The 16,416-nt window shown below is 41.5% G+C and overlaps 1 protein-coding gene across 1 annotated transcript; it reads left to right on the top strand.

The window, feature by feature from the left end:
* The first annotated feature begins 1,968 nt into the window (after positions 1 to 1,968).
* Positions 1,969 to 9,519, top strand: cnpy3 (canopy FGF signaling regulator 3). The gene is made up of 6 exons (XM_015946043.3): positions 1,969 to 2,207; positions 3,342 to 3,468; positions 5,451 to 5,547; positions 7,304 to 7,426; positions 7,492 to 7,609; positions 9,056 to 9,519. Exons 1-6 carry the CDS (start codon positions 2,102 to 2,104, stop codon positions 9,331 to 9,333), a joined length of 849 nt encoding a protein of 282 aa, XP_015801529.3. The 5' UTR covers positions 1,969 to 2,101; the 3' UTR covers positions 9,334 to 9,519.
* Positions 9,520 to 16,416: the final 6,897 nt, after the last annotated feature.

The following is a 16,416-nucleotide window of genomic DNA, read 5'->3' as shown; positions in this document are numbered from 1 at the left end:
TTGATCAAAATGTCCGGTTTTTCATCCAGGAGCAGGGATCGAGTTATGGGGGGCAAGATATATTTCAGGGAAAGATCCAGTTTCTGCCTACATTACAATATTTATGGACTCTCAGCGTAGCGGGATTATGTTGAGCAGAGAGGACGCAGAGCGCTGATCGTTGGTGCGTCCGCTGCATCCAGCGCACCGTACATTCTCAAGGTGGCGCAACAAAACATTATTATTAACACATGTTCGTTCATGTCCATTTATATCCTCTGGTACTCTGTCTTTTAATCGTTCCTGACGCGCTCCGCTCATCGTGTGCTGCGGTGATTTCACCACACTGACGCAGCATTGAAATGTGTACTCCGCTTTGCTGTCAGGAGATCCCTTTGATCTGCGTAGTTCAGAAGTTACTGATGAGATGAAAAAGTAAGAATCCAGACAGCAGTTTTTCTGGAGAGTTTAGAGGAGATGCAGGAAGATGAGAGACAGACAGGACAGGAAAACAGTTAAATAAAATCAAGAAAACAAAAGAAAGTGTTTGAAAGTAAATTGTGTGTAGATTTATCTCCAATGCACGTTTTTACCTGTATAAAACAATAAGTTATACACATGTAATATTTATACATTTGATACAATTCAGATCACCTTCAAAACTCAGTCACACACCCAGGGCCGTTTCGAGGCATTTTGGGGGCCAAGGCAAAATGGGAGCACCCCCCCCCCCCCAGCTGAAACAAGCATCCTTAAGGTTAGTTTATGCTTGACGCGTCGGCGAGGTACGCACGGCTCCGCGCTGCGAAATTGCATCATTTTAACAACCACGCTCCTCCACCGCGCCTCCGCACGGCCCAAAATTTCCGCACCGCGTACCTAGGAAATTTCTTAACCACGCAGACGGTTGGACGCGGAAAAACATGGCGGACCGGCAAGAACTAGTACGGCAGAGGTTCGTAAATACAGACATTTGTATGATTCAGCTCTCAAAGATCACCGTGATCAACATGTTGTTAATAATTCTTGGAGAGAAATAGCTCGCACTGTCGGAAAAGACGAGGACGCTGTTAAAAAAGCTGGAATGCCATGTTGTAAACAGTAATTTCTACTTCTACTACGGTTTAATGTTGGATGTATGCTGTAGAGCTCCATGCTGCCCCCTACAGTTTGGGAGAATATTGGCTCACCGCAGAGACAAGCCGCATGAACCATAAACGCTGCAAGTTGTGAAGCGCGTTCCATCCGCGAGCCGCATCACCTAGCGGAAAGTAAATGCGTCAAGCAAAAACCAAGCTTTAATAATCTGTGCACAGGAAGCTTACCAATGCTGTAGTAAAACAAAAGGTATAATTTTTTTTATTAATAAAATGTTGTTGCAGCACTGAAGCAGCAGAAAATTTAGATTTTGCAATAAATATGCAACATATCTACAAATTAATTGTTTTGGAGCCCCTTTGTTGGCAGAATCTGATATTAGTTTTAGCTCTTCACCTGGGAAACAAGGGTCCTTGGGGTTTGTGTGGTGTTGCCATAGTGTGACGTCATCAGTAATCACAGATCTCCTGTCCTCTTTTTTGGAAATGAAATATGGTCATCCTATTTGGTTTCATCTTGAAATACAATATCGAAAAAAAAGTTTGTTTTCCGTTTTCCTTTTTTATGTTGAAAATAGAAAAACAAAAAACGAGTTGACTTCCTTTTACATTCTTTTGTTTATTGATTGGTGATCGGCAAAACGGCACGTTTCCCTTGTTTTTTTTTTAATTTATTATTTCCAAAGGAAAATCGGATGGCCGTCATGTACACAGGACCCCAAATCTTCCTTCCTCATTTTGTACTGTAAAAAAAGCACAGAGTAATACTTCGTATTTTACGTATTCAAGCTATGAACAATCTTTTACACGTGATTGGTCAAGCTGTTGCCACTTCTTCGTCTCTCATTGGTCCAAAAGGCTCTGCACGTGACGTCTAAAGCGGAAAAGGACGCAGTTAGATGTCTTGCACCTGTGTGGCGGTTCCAAAGAGGAAATAATGTGAAAACAGAAACGTAACGGGGTTTTGTGGAAACGTTCTTGGATTTCAAACAACCTGCGACAAGGAGCCGAAAACAGCAGACGACATGGTTTTAGCGTCGTACTTTTTGTTCTTGTTGACATTTTCGTCGGTCGGAGCTGCTAAGACTGAAGGAGACGATGACTGGGTTCATCTGCCCAACAGATGTGAAGGTAAAAAAAAAAAAAAAAACGGAGATCAGCTAATTATCACTAATAAATAAACATTATTCGTTATAATCCGACTGTCGGTCTCCAGCTGTAACAGCTCTAGATGCTATTTATTGTTTACTTCGATTAAATAATGTTTACAACAGGTTAAATTCTGTCTGATGAGGAGAATAGCAACATTTAAGTGCTGCATTAGGGTTACATAATCGCCTAAAACTTTAGATTTATCCTCACATGACTTTCTGGATCATTGTTTTTAACTTTGTTACATGTCTCTGAACACTAATGTATAAGTGAATAATTAAACTATAGTAATTTTAAAACCTTTAATATGGAAGTACGATATAAAGTAGTTATCAACTATTTATAAAACCTGAATAATATAATAAACTGGTAAATAACACCTGGTACAAAAAGTAGCACAAATGCTATTTTGTTTGATTTAAAACAATTAGCCTGATTTGTGTCTTGTTTTGTGGATCATTTTTCTCAAAAATGTGAGATTTTTATCTAAAGAAAGGGAAGTGTTACTCAGAGTTTTGGGTGCTTGAAATCCTCAAAAATACTTGAATTTCAACGAGGTATTTAGTAGGTTTCTGAATGGGTTTGAGCCTGTGCATTTGTTTGGAGATCGTCACTAAGGGTAACAGCTGGAAATCTTAAAAATTCACCCTTAAAGTGTTTTAATTAGGTTTTAACTAAGAAAAAGGGAAATAAAATAACACAAGTTCAGGTTTCTGCCTACAGTTTATTTAAGATGTTTTTTTTTCTGACAAGTATACTTAAAAACATGTTTTGCTTCATTTTATCGTTTGCATCTGCTGGTAAACTTTTCATTAAATGAAGAATCATAATTTGACCTCAGTTTCTGATGATTATTGTGTCCATGACACTTTAGTAAAAATTATATGATGTGATTTAAGTAAAAAATATCAAAACCTCACTTCTCACTAGTGATGAACGATGGTTTATTGATGTTTTTGGCTTCTGTGAATAGAAAATAAATTCCTTTAGTTTAAATTGATTCCCAATTTTTTTTTCTCATTCAGAAAAATGACAATAATTGTACCTGGAATAAAAAACAGTTTATTCTCAGTTGAAAGGTAAAAGTTTCTGTTCTTCTTTCCTGGTCTGAAGTCTGTAAGTTCGTCAGCATCGAGATGAAGTCGGCTTTTGATGAAACAGGAAGAACCAAAGCGGTGATCGAGAGCAACTACAACTTTATCGACGGGAAGGGGGCGCCGCCGGTCAAATACGTCAAGTCGTGAGTTTCAACTCGTTTTTATTTGATGGTCCTGGTTCTGATTTTAGCTCCGAGTCAAACAGAAGCAGCAGAAACACAACCAGGCTCTTCTGTTGAATGGAGGAAGGGGTGTGTGTGTGTGTGTGTGTGTGTGTGTTAAAGGAAGTTGGTTTTATAATGGTAGATAAATGTGGCTCTGACTGATTTATTATCATGTTCTTTTGTTTAGGATCTTTAGTATTTGTTGTTTTCTGGTCATTTATGATATTTACTGACTAACATCTGGACCTGATGTAGTTTACGTGTTTTTATTGCCATCAGAGTTTTACTGAGCTCACGTCGTCTCTGCTGTAGACTCAAACACAGACGTTCAAATGAAACCCGGCTTCAGCCTTCACTCTGCAGGTGTTTGTTTGTTTTGGGCTGGAGGTCACAGGAAACGGACCGACCTGAAGGACGGACTGACAAAGTCCAATGAAATGCTCCAAAGTCTGGAAAAACCTGAAACTTCTGACAAAACTAGAAGGAAAATGAAATATTCTACTTGGCTTTATCCTGCTGCAGACAGAATGAACTAAAAAAAGATGCCTGCTTTAGTCTGACAACTTTTTCTGAATTCTGACCCTTGAACATGGTGATAACGGCTGTAACCAGGTCAGCAAGACAGGATTTGGTATAAAGTCTCTGTGGGTTTCGTACTAGGGTTGTCACGGTAACCGGTGTAGCAGTAAACCCCGGTAAAATAGTTGACAATAATAATAACCGTCTTGTTATTTAAAAACTATATTACCTTGGTGGGTTACCGTGGCTGCGGTGTAGGCGCGGTGACCCTTACCAGCCACCGTATCTGCTGAAGTTGCCGGCGGCACATGCGCACTTTGTTGTTTACAACCAAAACTTTCTTGAAGCTAAAGCTGAAATAATGGCCAAAGGAGGAGACGGCAGCGCTCAGGACATTTATTATCCCTCAAAGAAGACAAAGTCGGAAGTACGGGCACTTTTTGGATATCTGAAGAATGCCGAAGGACAGTTTATTGAAGACCGCTATCCTGTTTGCAGCACGTGCAGAAAAAGTGTCTGTGAAAGGCAGCAACGCTTCAAATCTCATGACACATCTGCGTGACCATCACCCACAACTACAGTCAACGCAAGGCAAGCTAATGTTAGCGTTTTAGCTAAAATGCGTGATCCGAGGATTTGGGTTGAGGGAGAATGCAACGAGTCGCTATATAAAGCAGCCGCAGCGCCGCTACCTGCATATAAACCGTGTTGCGGACACCCCCATGTTGAAATGACGCTATGCATTACGGGGCTCCCAGGGGCAGATAAGAGTTGGTCTCTCTCCGAGAATAATTATAAATTCATGACATTTTCCCAGATCTGCAAAGCTCACTGGAAGGACACAAACCGAGGACAATATTTTCCTGATATAGGGTTTATTACTCAAGTAAGGGTAAAAAAGTAACTGATTAGAAGGCTACTTGAGTACTGAGTATCATCTGATCTAATATTTTTAAATTATGACATCAAACAGACAAAAATAAGAAGTTATGGGCAAATATTGGTATTTTAAAGACTAAAGGAGAAAAATGTAAACAAATAAACAACATAATTACAAAATAACACATTTTAGGCAAAATTTAGACACAAACTGAGGACAATATTTCCTGACATACAGGGTTTATTTAATTGTATGAAAATGTAACACGTTTAAAAAAAATACCGCAATAATACCGAAAACCGTGGTAATGTTGGTCACAATAACCGTGAGGTTAAATGTTCACACCGTGACAACCCTAGTTCGTAGTAAAAAGATGAAGATTGTCTTTGTCTGCAGTGAGAAAATTCTGAAATGATTCAACGAAATACGCCGAAATCCTCTAAACCTGGTGAAAAAACAAGAGAAACAAGTTTTACAGTGAAACATCTAAATCCATCTGAAACTACTGAGTAACATCAGAACGGTCTAGTGTTCTAACAGAACCTGTCCCTGTGGTCTCCAGGGACCTGAGGTTCATCGAGGTGGTGGAGAACGTGTGTCAGAGGCTGCTGGAGTACAACCTGCACAAGGAGAGGAGCGGCAGCAACCGCTTCGCTAAGGTCAGTGTGCGTCTGAGCAGGTTTAAAACGCCGCCTCTACGGTTCAGGTTGGCTTTAGATGTTGACATTCAGACTCTTTTCTAAAGCGAGAGAATAAATAAGTAAAAACACTGAAAACATCTTACCTCACCTGCTTTATGTACCCTCAGCTGGTTTGTTTGTTATGGTTCTCATTAGATCTTTTACTGCCTCGCTCATTTGTAATTTAATATCTTGGTTTGTTTTCCCTTTCTGTGGTTTTTAGTTGTGTTTAATAACTAAATTAGACATTAAAGCGGCAATAGAAAGTGTGGAAAACAGGTTAAACATGTTTACATGCCTCTCGACAACATTTTAACATCGTACAGCTTTAAATATATTTGAAAATGAAAATAAAATAGTTGTCTCGCATTTGTCTAAAACCTCCACCAATAACACAAAAGCAACTATTGGACCGTCCAGGTGTCGCTCTCGCTGAAGCACCTCCCTTCCCTGGGTCCTCCACTCGTTACACACTCGTGCGTTTAGCAACAGAACGCCTCTGGCGAGAGTGTTCTGTGATTGTGTTAGCACTGAAAACCTAGCTTGTTCTGTAGATTGGCTACAACAGCTTTCATAAAGCTTCTGCAGGCGGTGTGGTGGGTAAATAGCAGCCAGCAGCTTTTAATAGGAAAACTATTCATCACAGTCAGACAAGCACAGCAAAAGCAGCTGGTACATATCTGTGTTAAAGGGACATTATGGAAGTGTGACAGTTAAAACATGTATAGAAATAATAAATGTCTTCTTCATACATTCTCCTGCAATGCCCTGGTCCTGTAGAATGAGCCCTGGCATTTTTACTGTGATTGCCTGTTTTTCTGTAAAATCACAGAAAAAGAGAGATGCTCGGGTCGAGCGGGCTGCTTCATGCGCGTTCACGCTCAGGCATCGCCCGTAGCATTTGCTATCAGTAGCTTTAGCAGCAGAGAGAGAGGTAGTGCCAACTCAGTGACTTTGTCGCTGTTCCTAACGACTAGTGATGAACCTAGCTACATTTCTGAGGACCCTTAGCTACTTTCTTCTAGATATTTCCTGCAAGTTAGCAACAAAATAGCCATTTTCGCTCCGAACTGTTCTTTGGCTTGACATTGTTACAGGTGTCATCAAGGATATAAAAGTTACAGAAACTTGAATGTTACTAGAGTGTAACTCACCTTGTAAGATGTCTGACTCTCATGCAGAAGACCTGGGTTCGATTCTGGATGTGAACATAATTTATTCAGTTTATTTTTTACATTAATGGTATATATTTTTTTTACAGTAAGATGCCCAAATTTGTATTTGAGACTCGCAGAACGGCATTGAATTCACAGATAAAAAAGATGTGGGTTCAACTTTCATTTTGGAACAATTTTTCAAGCAAGGGAAGGGAATGATCTGAGCATGCAGGAGGACTGACCCATCTTAAACCTTTGTCGGCTGTGCTGAAGAGAAAGGTACAGAACCACATTATTTAATTAGCTGCGCGTTCTCCTGTCCTCTGTCCTCCGCCCCCCCCCCCCCCCCCACACACACACACGGGACTGTCTCAGCTGTTATTTTCGTTAAGGAGTGCGCACGTACAGCATGCGCGCCTCGTGCACGAGCCTACTATTGGACCTGCCGTTACGCTTTTGGCCTGAGGGGACAATCGCGAGCATAAATATTCAAAAGTCCGAAAAGTCCCTTTTAAAATAAGGAATATGAGTGTTTTTGCTGCCGTCCTGTGGAATAAACAACCAGTGTTTGTGTTTAGGGCATGTCTGAGACCTTCTCCACCCTCCATGGTTTGGTGAACAAAGGAGTGAAGGTGGTGATGGACATTCCCTACGAGCTCTGGAACGAGACGTCTGCAGAAGTCGCCGACCTCAAAAAGCAGGTACGTATCCCGCTGGAGTCGGACGGAAATCTGATCACGTATATCTAAATAACTGCTGTTGTCAGTGTGACGTGATGGTGGAGCAGTATGAGGAGGTGATCGAGGACTGGTACAAGGGGAACCAGGAGGAGGACCTGACCACCTTCCTGTGTGAGAAACACGTCCTGAAAGGGAAGGACAAAGGTAGGGACAACAGGAAGTAAATGTAGATGTCATCAGGATCTTCAAAGAAGGTTTAAGAGCAAGAGGTGCTTGTCCATAACCCTGTTATTGTATCCATGGTGGAGGGCTTCATGAGCAGCCTGTGTTTGGTGAGAGAGTCCAACAGGATGGATGGGCTAATCTCAGCTAAATGAGCAGAAACATCTAGACCTTCCTCCTGAAGCTGTGGCCTGGCGGTAATGCTTGCAGGCAAGTTTATGACCGAGGGATTGATGGAACCAATGAGAAGACTAAAGCTGTTTTAAGATGGCAGCAGTTGGGGCTGGACGAGTTTATGGACCATCAGTAATGGGCCCAACCATTCAACAGTGGTTTTTTATGCCTGAGCGAGTCTCTTAGATGCAACATTACGTACTTCCTGGCCAGATCTGTCACTCTTTTCTGTCTACGTACGTATTATACGTCGTTAGCAAGCTAGCATTTATAAATAAACACTTTTGTCATAATTAATGTCTAACACTGTGTAAAGCCTCGCACCACTGACAGAACGGCCATTTTGAACACAAACAGGCCTTTTACACCCACAAGGGTCCAATAGGTGTCTTCTAATAAAAAAGTTGGACCACAACAAGACTTGCATCTATAATCCAACATATAACCACTGAAAAATTCAGTACTTCCATCAGATATGTCTCGTCCTCCTGTTAACATCCTTGTGTTGGCTTCATACCTGATCAACATCTTACCTGATTCATCAGGTGAAGGGTTAATTCCTCTAGTGAGGAAAACTATTGTCTGATCTGTCAGAAGCCCCGCCCCTTATTCTCACGCGTGTGGATCAAACCAATTGCAGGGCGGTGTAATGTTGACTGACACATCGAACAACCCATGCAATTTGTACAAACGACGATCTCCTGCATGAGAACCAATCGTCTGTTTCCAGAAGCAGACTAAGAACCGTTGGGATTGGTGGATCGCCCGTGGTTCAGGCCCACAAACTGTCTAAACATCACCTGCATGGATATATCGGCCATTGTCATTTTTTGGGCTGAAGAATATGTGTTGAAAAAACCTTTAGAGGTCGCCCAGCCTTCCTGCAGCAAAGCCCTGAGCTCATCGGTCCTGCTGCAGAGCTGCTCAGCAAACTGGCTGTTTGGAAGGTTTATGCTGAAGAATCTCTTTAGGACGTTCTAACACAACCGTTCGTTCTGTGTAACATGGTTTAGGTATTTATGTAACAGAAACTAAAGTAAAACACAGACCGAGTCCAACACGGTCACATCTCTGCACTGTTCCTGTTCTTCAGCCTAGATGTTCCCTCTTCTCCTCCTCTGGACTTAGGTTTAGTGGGTCTCATTGATCCTCGTCTACATGTTTCTGATGTTCAGCCTAAAAGTCTTCTTCATTTAAGCCGTTTGTATTTTCGCTGACTCTGTTCCTTTCTCCTCCTCCTGTTGGTCCATCCAGCCTGCCTGGCTGAGGACTGGACCCCCAAAAAGAAGGGCGACCAGGCAGCCATTGCAGAGGACAAGAAGAAGAAAAAGAAAAAAGGTGGAAAGAAGGGCAAAGGCAAGGGAGAGGAGGGGGGAGACGGGAGCTCGGATAGCGAGAAGACCAGCAGGAAGAAGAAGGTGAAGAAGAAGAAGAAGGGCAAGTCTCCTGTGGAGAAGCTGGATGGTGGGATGGCATCAGATGAGGACATCCAGCCGCAGGTGTCTCTGTCTGGACAGAAGATGGAGCTTTGAGTCCTGATGTCCTCTGGCTCTGCTGCTGTTACTCAGTCCTAAAGGTCCCAAACATCTAACAGGTTCTGATGTTTTAGGACCATCATCTACATCCCCAACCTTGCTTAGATTTGATTTAGATGTTTGCTTCTGCTGTTTAAGAACTTCTGTTGATCCAAACGTACGAAAGAGGAGGACTTCAGCTCAACCACGTTAGACGTTAGATTACAATCTGAGGTCATCAGCTGTTCTTCATGGGATTAGATGTGTTTAAATTACTGTCACTCTAGAGCTGAACCTCCATCAGTTAATCATCCATTACCTTCAGAGACGGATCTGTGGAACGTTCAGATGTTCTGCTTCGTATTAGTATTGAGCTCAAACCTGAGCAGCTGCCCGAGTTTTCAGTTATTTCATGAAGAATCTCTCCTGAATGTTTGTTTTAACGAGCTTTAGTTTAATATCAGTTCTGTTTAATCTGTGTGTGTGTGTGTGTGTGTGTGTGTGTGTGTGTGTGTGTGTGTGTGTGTGTGTGTGTGTGTGTGTGTGTGTGTGTGTGTGTGTGTGTGTGTGTGTGTGTGTGTGTGTGTGTGTGTGTGTGTGTGTGTGTGTGTGTGTGTGTTGTATGAACTAGTCGACCTCACCGCTCTGTAGTGACTTTTTATGCCTGTCATCGACTAGTCGCTGTCACGTGATAATGACCGACAAGATGCAGTCCTTGGAAAAGACAGCAGGTGACGAGCCCCTGCGCATCGGGAGGTGACGCGCTGTGCCAGAGCGTCGGTACCGACACCCGCCGTAAAATGGACATTTAACCAAATTGTGACCTTTACCCTCTTGCAATTTAACCTTCCCCTCGCCCCCATCCTAACCTTAACCAGCTTGCGCATGCAAAGCTCTGATTGTTGACGCGCTCCAGACATCTGCGTCCTGAGCACGGCCGCAGTAACGTTATCAAATCAGGTGTCACCACTCAAAAACTAATTAAACACGCGATCGTTCATGTCGGCTCATTTCCTTTAATGTTTTCTGTCTTTTATTTGTGTCTGATGCGTTTCGCTGCTGTGGATCGGGGCGTATCACCTGTTTTGTCCTCCGGTGACGCACCTCACTGATGCGGCCGGCGAGCACCTCGCACTCCGCTGTTTTAGCGGTCGGTAGATCTTTTAGAACTGCAGTTCAAAGGTGACTCATAAGGTGAATATATATGAACCCAGGTAGCAGTTTTTCTTTAGGATTGAGAGGAGACGCAGGAAGATAATAAACAGACAGGACAGAAGAATAGTCAAAAACAAGTTAGTTTTTGTACCTGGTGGTTGCAACAAACAGACACCATTGAAGGTAATCAGAAGTGAGGAACAGAAAATGAAATAATTATTTTAATGTTTAAAGCAGCAGGAACTCCGAGAGGCTGCAGGCGCATCAGTGAGTTTGCGGCCGCTGCGCAGGGGGAGGGGGGAGAGGGCCAAAGCAGAAACTACCGTTGTTAAAAGAAATGTGTTTAACTTTGAAAATGTGGGCGCAATTTTAATTGTCAAAAACTCCAGCGAACCAACCCCCCCCCACCACCACCACCACTTCAGGTGGCGTCATCGACTATTCAGTCGACTTGATTTTCATTAATTGACTGTCGACTTTAAAAAAATTAAGTCATGCAGCCCATAGTGTGTGTGTGTGTGTGTGTGTGTGTGTGTCCACGTCCACCTTTAGTTGTTTCAACGATGCAAAGGAGACGTTTCCTTTAATGAGACGTAATGTGGTACATTAATTTCTGTTCCTGTTGAATGAAGCTTCCATGTGTAAGTGTGCTGTAAAAAGCTGCTATTTAAGGTGTGTGTGTGTGAGTTTTTACAAGATTTGTATTCTGAGATGAAAGTGCTGATTTGTTGTATGAAAATTGGAGTTTTTTAATTGCGTGAATAAATCAAACAGGTCAGTAAATGTGTAGTCATTCTTTCTGCTCTCAGCTTTAGTGAAGGTGGGTGTCAAACAACTTGTTAAAAGTAGGATTTGAACATTTCATTTTAATTAAAGAGATGCTAGAGGAGCAACACCAGCGCTTGTTCTGACATTTTGATTTAAACATCTACACAAAGTAACTTTTGCAGTCTACCTGTAAGGATTTGCTAAATCCCATTGGCCCTATTTGTAACCTTTGTTTTAACCATCAGGTTGCTGCACCAAGATCAGAGAAACCTCCAGATCTCATGTAGGTAAAGCCTTCATAAATGGAACTGCATGTTTTTTGTCTGAATTATCAGAGAATAATAGTTTCCCTCTCAACAACTCAAGCTGGGCTCAAATTAATGCGTTTTCTTAATTTTATTAAGTGTAAAGCCAACTTTTACCACCAGAGGGAGGCAGACTTGCTTTAAAACATTGATTATTTCTGATTATAATCAGTCACTGTGTTTGTATTGCAAGCTGAACATGAAAATAGTCTCCTACACCTATCTCCTGCTTTAGCTAATGATAGAAAATAGATGGTGAAACTCTAGGATCGGAAAAGCCTGACATACCTACGTCACACTGTCACTTAACATTAATGGACTCGCCCACCTTGGCTCACGAGGGGAAGTCTGTTGTTGCTTTAGCGTCCTGGAAAAGGCAGAAAGTGTCTTGGCTGGTAGAAGCTAACTGTTAGCATTAGCAACTCCACCGCACAGCAGAACTCCTTCAGGCTGGTGTTATTTGTGGAGATAAAAATTGCAAAGCAAACAACCTCAGTGGTAAGAGTTGTTTTGCTGTTAAGCAATCAGCAGTGAGATGTCCAAATATCAGGAAATAAGATCAAATCATGCCGTGTTAAGCTCTATTCTGATGTGTAACGAAAAAGGGCACTTTTGGCGTCAGGGGTCTGAGGCAGAGGGGGGCTGACCAAGCGTTTGTTTTAGACGCGCTGGGAGTGAGAATGTGTTGCATTATCAATATGTCTAGGGTCTTTCCCTGGTTTTGGAATTTGCACTAAATCTCCATGTCTCATGGTTGGTGGAAGTAAACAAGAGTAAGACATTTCGTGGAATACCTGTAGCAATAGATTCTTAATTTCAACCCAAAAATATTTATAAAAATCGCCTATGAGACCATCCAGTCCAGGAGCTTTATTTGGAGACGGGCGCTTGACCGCAGCATCAAATTCATTCATAGTAATTTGGTTTTCACAACTTTGCTTAAAAGTGTCATTAATTTTCGGAATGCGTGCGGATATACTCTCTAGGAAAGTTTCACAATTGTCCCTGGAAGTTTTTGGTGTATTCAAATTTTTATGGAATTTATATATGTTGGTAGAGATTTGAGATTCATCTGTAATTTCTATATCATAGAAATATAGATATATTATCAACAATAAGGGAATTAATGCTATTTTTACCATGGCGTCTTTTTTTCCAAATTACAGAAGTAAGAAGAATTTTTTCTTCCTCTATCCATTTAGCTCTAGATCTCACAAAAGCACCATGAGCTTTTTAACCCAATTGGGTTTGTAAATTGGACATTTCTTGTCTCATCATCGTTTCTATCAAGTTTATTGCATAGATGATTTAGTGACGTAGCAATTTCCCATTCACGTTTTTCTCGTTCCTTTTTAACCTTTTTACTAAATGTGATGGAGAATTGTCGAATTTTATATTCTAAAAATTCCCTTTTTTTAACAGCAGTAGTTAACTCGTTAGAATCTGAAATTTCCTTTATTAGAGTTTTAATTTTATTGTTATAGTGTTCATTTTTGATAAGACTCAAACTGAATTTCCAAAAACTATGCTTACCATGGAAAATAGTATCCGGCTTTATTTCCAAAGTAATGACACAGTGGTCAGTCAACATCCGTAATTTATGTTTTTCAAGCTGATCACCAGTTTTCTGCAGTACCCATACTAACCAGCAGGTGTCAGCATTTCATTTGATTTAGTGAGTTTCTGTCAGAATGAAAATGACCGGTGGTTACATCTATTTAACCAGAAACAAGGTGTGTGTGTGTGTGTGCGCGCGTGCGTGCGTGCGTGCGTGCGTGTGTGTGTGTGTTTATTGAATAATTCACAGCTGTGTGTTTGTAGAGGAAACTGTGGCCTCAGAGCAGCAATAACACAGGGCAAATATTGTCTCTCACACAAACACACATGCACACGCACACACACAGTCACACACTTTATCAGCCATTTCAGGGTTGACGGTTTATTTGGACACTGTGGATGATGAAAATGGAATGTAAAGAGAGCGGACACGTGCACACACACATTTATGTCACCCATGGAGATTCCTCATTGCCTCAGTGTGTGTGTGTGTGTGTGTGTTTTACATCCCTGTGAGGACACTCAGATGCTGTGAATCTTCTGGTTGAGCTTGAACCTTTGTTGGGTCCCCATATATGTTGCTGACCATAAATCAGTGGTACTCATTCCTGGTCCTGGAGAACCGATATCCAGCATGTTTGTCTCGATTCTCAGTGCTAGAATCGCCTGTGCAGCAGCTCATCAAGCTTTTCAGAAGCCTGCTAATCACCTGATGATTGAAATCAGGTGTGTTGAAGCAGAGTTAAAACAAACATGCTGGACACCGTCCCTCTGGGACCAGGAGTGAGTACCACTGCCATAAATAAATTAAGATTTTCATGATTTAATTAGAAACTGTCAAATATCCTGCAGATTCCAGTTACACATCAGCATTATGTGTGTTTTAAAGGATCACTATTAGGGCCTTAGAGGAATTGTTGTCTGTTATTGATCAGTTTATGTCGAGAAATCTGTGGATTAAGCATCTAATGCAGATGGTTGCATCACCACTATCATACGGTCTTCATGCAGAGAAGATCACTGAAAAATGTAAAAGCTTGTTTTTACTCAAATGCTGCCACAGTTAAACTGCAGTCACATAACAGTTTTTTTTTGTAATAACTACTCAAGTTTGCAGATTGCATGTCGATCATGTATTTAGCAAATCTGCTTCTCAGCTGGTTTAGTAGATTTGTGACCAAGATGAAGGAGATTAAAGACAAACGTGTTTATCTGAACCAGTATTTAACAGCAATAAGATAGCAAACAACTTGTTTTTTCTAAAATAAACCAGATTTCAGCGCTAATTACTCATAATTTAGCTAATCTATTGAATTGATGGAACAGTTTATATTTTTATGTTTTGTATATTCAGTAAGTCTCTATAAACATGACCTTCACCTCCTTTTTAACCCTGGATGTGTTGAGAACAGCAGGACTAATCTCGTTAGATTTAAGAGCTCCTTTCTAGTGTTTTAAGCTGTGTTTCCACTTCAGGAGTTCTGGAATTTCTGTGAGGGAGGATCAGGGAAAATACGATGTTTCTGTCCTTTCAGCTGTTGTCTCCATACAAAATCGACCCTTTCAGGACTTTTCTGATACGTCAGCATACCACGACTGTTTCGGCAGTGAGTGATGTCACTGATCAGCACCAAAAGGCGTCAACACGAACATTAGAAGTAGAGGTATTGGTTTTTCTATTGCCGATACCGATGTGAGGCGGTCAGGGGCAGCCGATGGCCGCTATGTGCTGCTGATTTCATGGCTGCTAGCTCGATGTTTGGCACTTTATCAGACTGCTTGATTATCACTGATCGCTGTGGATGCACACGATTTCTGAACCTAATCTGTTTTTAAACACTGGATTTAACCAGCTGTTGAATCTTAATTTTGTGCACTTTTATTAACATTATAACAAGATTAATAAAAAAATACTGACCAAGTATTAAATATACAAAACGGACAAAAAAAGAAATGGTTGTGGGTCAACGCACCCACATTAGCTTATGGGTCTCTCTCTCTCTCTGTGTGTGTGTGTGTGTGTGTGTGTGTGTGTGTGTGTGTGTGTGTGTGTGTGTGTGTTTCTCGTGTGCATGTCACGGTTGAAGGAAAGAAATGATGTATAAAAAACCTACACCATCTGTAACTTGCCAGAATGAAAATACTGCAGAAGGAGATGTTTAGTTGCCTTTTAGCTGCGAACCGACGAGACTTTAAAGAGCAAGTCGCCCCCTACCAGAGTATTACTCCAGTCCCACTTCCTGTGTGAAAAATGCAACAAATGCTGTTGCCTAGCAGACCGAGAAGACGGAGCCGCTAACAAATACACACACACAGGCTCACAACGACATTGTGACCTCATATGGTTCCAGCTAACGTTCTAGGGTACCTCTTAGCCAATAGCGATGGCAGATTTAAATTCAAATACAGTGCAGAGTTTTTACCTGACAACGGCACAACACTGACAGTTTTAGGCAGAAAATTAAAATTTTAACTAAAATGCACTAAAGTGCAAAACTATTGACTACACGTGTCTGCAGCACAATTAGACACACATTTATATAGTTTATCAGAAAAAATTGTTGATTTGGGGGTGACTTGCTCTTTAAGCTAGATACTTGCTCTCCGTGGTTTTGCCTCTAAGCAGGAAAATAGTGAAAAGTTAGCTGTTTTCCACCTTTAAGCCCCTGGCGATCACGTGTCACCCCCACAACACAGCAACGATTTACTAGAGTTGTCTAATACAACCGATCTACTGAGTAATTGATTAATTTAAGCTGCAAGAACGAGCCTGAGCGCGCTGTTAACAGTAGCAGCAAGTAAGGACTCACACGCCTCCAACGGAGCGGCCGTGTCGGTGATGATGTCACGATCGCAAGCCCTATACTTGTAAAACGTGTTTAACTCTGTTTGTCGGCTACAGAAGCACATTTATAAACAAGAAATGTGAAGTCGCCGTCTTAAAAAAACGCATCGACAGACTTTTTGTGTGATATGCTTGTCCGCCACTAGATGGTGCCATCGGATAAGAGAAATGGTCTGAAAAGAGACTTTAAAAAGGTACCTTTTTTATGACGTTACGTAAGACACTATAAATTATGCCTTTGTGGAGGGAATCCTGCCACATATTTTCTGTGTTGGGAGTTTAGAAATGAAAGTAGCGTGAACATAGCTTTTTTTTTTCTCTTCTTCTTTTCATCCATTCTGCTTCTCTGGCAACTCTTCCAAGCTTTTTGGGCGACATCTGCTGGTGTCATTTTCTACTGAGTTACAACCAATCAGCATGAGTTTACCACAGGTCCCACCCAGAGACTCTACCAGGCCATTTCTGAGGTCC

The sequence above is a fragment of the Nothobranchius furzeri genome, chromosome 2, assembly GCF_043380555.1.
Source record: "Nothobranchius furzeri strain GRZ-AD chromosome 2, NfurGRZ-RIMD1, whole genome shotgun sequence".
NCBI lineage: Eukaryota > Metazoa > Chordata > Actinopteri > Cyprinodontiformes > Nothobranchiidae > Nothobranchius > Nothobranchius furzeri.
This window is presented reverse-complemented; position numbering and strand designations above follow the sequence as displayed.

Excerpts from the sequence above, each read along its gene's own strand:
- cnpy3 (XM_015946043.3), top strand. The coding sequence starts at position 2,102 with ATGGTTTTAGCGTCGTACTTTTTGTTCTTGTTGACATTTTCGTCGGTC. Across the intron at positions 3,469-5,450 it reads CCGGTCAAATACGTCAAGTC|GGACCTGAGGTTCATCGAGG; the intron begins GTGAGTTTCAAC and ends TGTGGTCTCCAG. Across the intron at positions 7,610-9,055 it reads CCTGAAAGGGAAGGACAAAG|CCTGCCTGGCTGAGGACTGG; the intron begins GTAGGGACAACA and ends TGGTCCATCCAG.